Genomic DNA, 2,606 nt, shown 5'->3' on the forward strand with positions numbered 1-2,606 from the left:
CTTGAGCCTGGCATCCAGACCAACCAGCCCCAAACGCTGTGGCCTGGGACCAACCTCAGCCAGTCTGACCCTGCTCACTCAATAAACTTAAGTGTCAACTAGAATTAAACAAAAGAGATATTTGAATTCCAATAGTTAAGTTAACAATGCTTAGTACAAGAATTAAGTGCTTAATTACCAGCATTGTTTCCATGATACAGACATGCTGGTGTCAAGAGCCAACAAGAGGGAGCTGTATTTTAAATGTTTTTAAACAGGTTAGAAACACACCACATTACACAATATATGCCACATTGTGAATTCAGAGGTTTTTTATTAAAGAGTAAAAATAAAAAAAACATTTGACACCCTAATATACATAAGGTCACAATAAACTCAAATGTGCTAAAAGCAAAATGTGCATAAAGACACTCATTTCTAAAAGGCACCCTGCCACCAACATCTTTTAAAATGTTTAATTCCACCAGGTTTCTAGCTTTCTCTCCCTTCCCTAAAGGTGAGACTTTAGACTGCTATCAGGTATAGACACCTTTCAGGGGTCTGTGCTATCACTAGAACGCTTGAAACCGTGCACGCAGACTCAGCTCCAGCTTCTCCTGCAATTAACTATCGTGGTTTAAAACGCACAAGGACTTAAGAAAAAGGGAGCGGTGTTTGGGCCGCTTCTAAGGGCCAAGAAGAAAGAGACAGGGTTAGAAAGTAACTGCTGTGTCTCCACCAGAGAGCTTTGCTACTACAAACCACTTCCCTCCTCCCCCCATCCTCTCGTAAGAACAACCCCCGAAGTTACAAAATGCCACACACGCACAGGGATGAAATGTTAACGCGTTCGCTATTAGGCTGTCAGGGGGTGACAGCGTCAAGAGTGCCCGAGTCGGCAGCCACAGCGCTGCCAGCCGCGCACACAGACACTCTCAGACAGACACACAGACACTCGCACTCAGCACACGCGTGCGCGGGCACCCTGCCCTCGCCACAGGCAGCCCCGCTGGCTCCTCTCCGCCGTTACCAGGGTCTCCACATGGATTTGGGCGAGCCGGGCGAGGGCAGGCCCCGCGTCTGGGACGCGTCCAGTCCGTCCGGGGAGGTCTGGCCCGGCCCGGCCTCCGCCTCGTCCGAGTCGGAGCAGGTCTCCTCGCCGGGGGAGGGCGAGAGCGCCGGGGCGGGCAGGGCCGGGCCCGGGCGGGCTCCGGGCGGCAGGGCCAGCGCCTCGCCGGCGGGCCAGGGGCCGAGGGCCGGCTCCCCCGCAAGGTCCGTGATCGAGTCCGGGCAGCCGCCCTCGCTGAGGGGCATGGACTCCAGCAGGTGGTTGAGCAGCTCGGCGGCCGTGGTGGCGTCGATGCCGGGGCAGCTGGAGACGAAGGTGTGCACCTCGTGCATGCACTGGATGTAGCCGGCGGCGAAGCGCTCGCTGGCCTCCAGGAGCCGCCGCCCGCCCCCTGCGCCGCGGGGGACAGAGAGGGGCGCGGGTGAGGCGCGGGCCGGGCCGGGCGCCCCCCGCCGCCCCCCGGGCCGGCACTCACCGCGGGCGCGGCGCTCCAGCACGGCCCGCACCCGCCGCACCGTCCGCTCCAGCACCTCCGCGTTCTCCAGCTTCGCCTGAAACTGACCCGGGGCGCCGCGGCCGTCAGCGCGGCCCCGGGCCCCGCCGGCCCCCGCCCCGCCGCGCCGCTGCCTCACCTCGCTGTCGGCCAGCAGCAGCCGCAGCTCCCGCAGGCTCTCGTTGATGCGCGCCCGGCGCTTCTTCTCCACCAGCGGCTTCCTCATCTGCGGGGACAACAGCGTCGTCAGCCTCCCCGCCCCTCCGGGCCCGGCCCGGCCCGGCCCCGCCCGCCGCTGCCCCCGCCGCTCACCCTCCTGTCGCCGCGGGGCCCCGCGCAGCCCTCGCCGTGCGGCGGGAGCTCCCTGCCCGGCGCCATGGCCGCGCCGCTGCCCGCTCCCTCCGCTCCCGCCCCGCGCCGCCCCTTTTATACCCCGCGATTTGCATGTCAAAGAGCCCATTGGCCGCGCCGCGCGGGCAGCGCCGAGCGTTGGCCGAACGGGCCAATGGCGGCCGCGCGCTTTGTCTGCGGCGGGGCGGGGCGGGGCGGGCGGAGCGGCCCCGGCGCTGGGCCCGGCCCCGGAGCGGGAGCGGGAGCCGGAGCGGGCTGTGCCGTGCCGTGCCGTGCCGTGCCGTGCCGTGCCGTGCCGTGCCGTGCCGCGCCGGGCCGCGCCGTGCCGCGCCGTGCTGTGCTGTGCCGCGCCGTGCCGCGCCGTGCCGCGCCGTGCCGTGCCGCGCCGTGCCGTGCCGCGCCATGCCGGGCCGGGCCGCGCCGTGCCGCGCCGTGCCGCGCTCCCCCCAGAGCGCGCGGCTCCGCGGGGCGGCTGGACCGTCACTCAGCCGCACTGAACCCAAACCGCAGCGCCCGGTACGGGCTCAGAGGCTCGGACTAGCCGTGTGTGCGGCTGGGGTGCTGGTGGAACGGAGGGCACAGTGGGGCCGGCCAGCTGCCGGCGGGGCGTCAGCACCGACCTGGGCGTGCAAGAGTCAGTCTGAGCCGTGCCCGGGAAGCCGTGGGGCTAAGCACGCACAGCCGGCCGCGGAGCCGGTCTTGTCGTGCCCCGTG

General features: G+C 66.4%; 1 protein-coding gene across 2 annotated transcripts; it reads right to left on the reverse strand.

The window, feature by feature from the left end:
- Positions 1–286: 286 nt before the first annotated feature.
- On the reverse strand, positions 287–1,984 carry LOC119704464 (transcription cofactor HES-6-like). 2 transcript variants are annotated; one of them, XM_038145783.1, is made up of 4 exons: positions 1,854–1,984; positions 1,681–1,767; positions 1,524–1,605; positions 287–1,439 (listed from the first exon to the last, which is right to left on the reverse strand). In XM_038145783.1, the coding sequence occupies exons 1-4, from the start codon at positions 1,917–1,919 to the stop codon at positions 1,006–1,008; spliced, it is 669 nt and encodes a 222-aa protein (XP_038001711.1). In that variant the 5' UTR covers positions 1,920–1,984; the 3' UTR covers positions 287–1,005. The 2 variants fall into 2 exon arrangements, with proteins under 2 accessions (XP_038001711.1, XP_038001710.1); XM_038145782.1 differs by having other exon boundaries at positions 287–1,605.
- Between the last annotated feature and the right edge of the window lie 622 nt (positions 1,985–2,606).

This window comes from Motacilla alba, chromosome 9, assembly GCF_015832195.1.
Source record: "Motacilla alba alba isolate MOTALB_02 chromosome 9, Motacilla_alba_V1.0_pri, whole genome shotgun sequence".
Classification (NCBI taxonomy): domain Eukaryota; kingdom Metazoa; phylum Chordata; class Aves; order Passeriformes; family Motacillidae; genus Motacilla; species Motacilla alba.

Excerpts from the sequence above, each read along its gene's own strand:
- LOC119704464 (XM_038145782.1), bottom strand. The coding sequence starts at position 1,919 with ATGGCGCCGGGCAGGGAGCTCCCGCCGCACGGCGAGGGCTGCGCGGGG. Across the intron at positions 1,768-1,853 it reads GGCCCCGCGGCGACAGGAGG|ATGAGGAAGCCGCTGGTGGA; the intron begins GTGAGCGGCGGG and ends TTGTCCCCGCAG. Across the intron at positions 1,606-1,680 it reads TGCTGCTGGCCGACAGCGAG|TTTCAGGCGAAGCTGGAGAA; the intron begins GTGAGGCAGCGG and ends GCCCCGGGTCAG.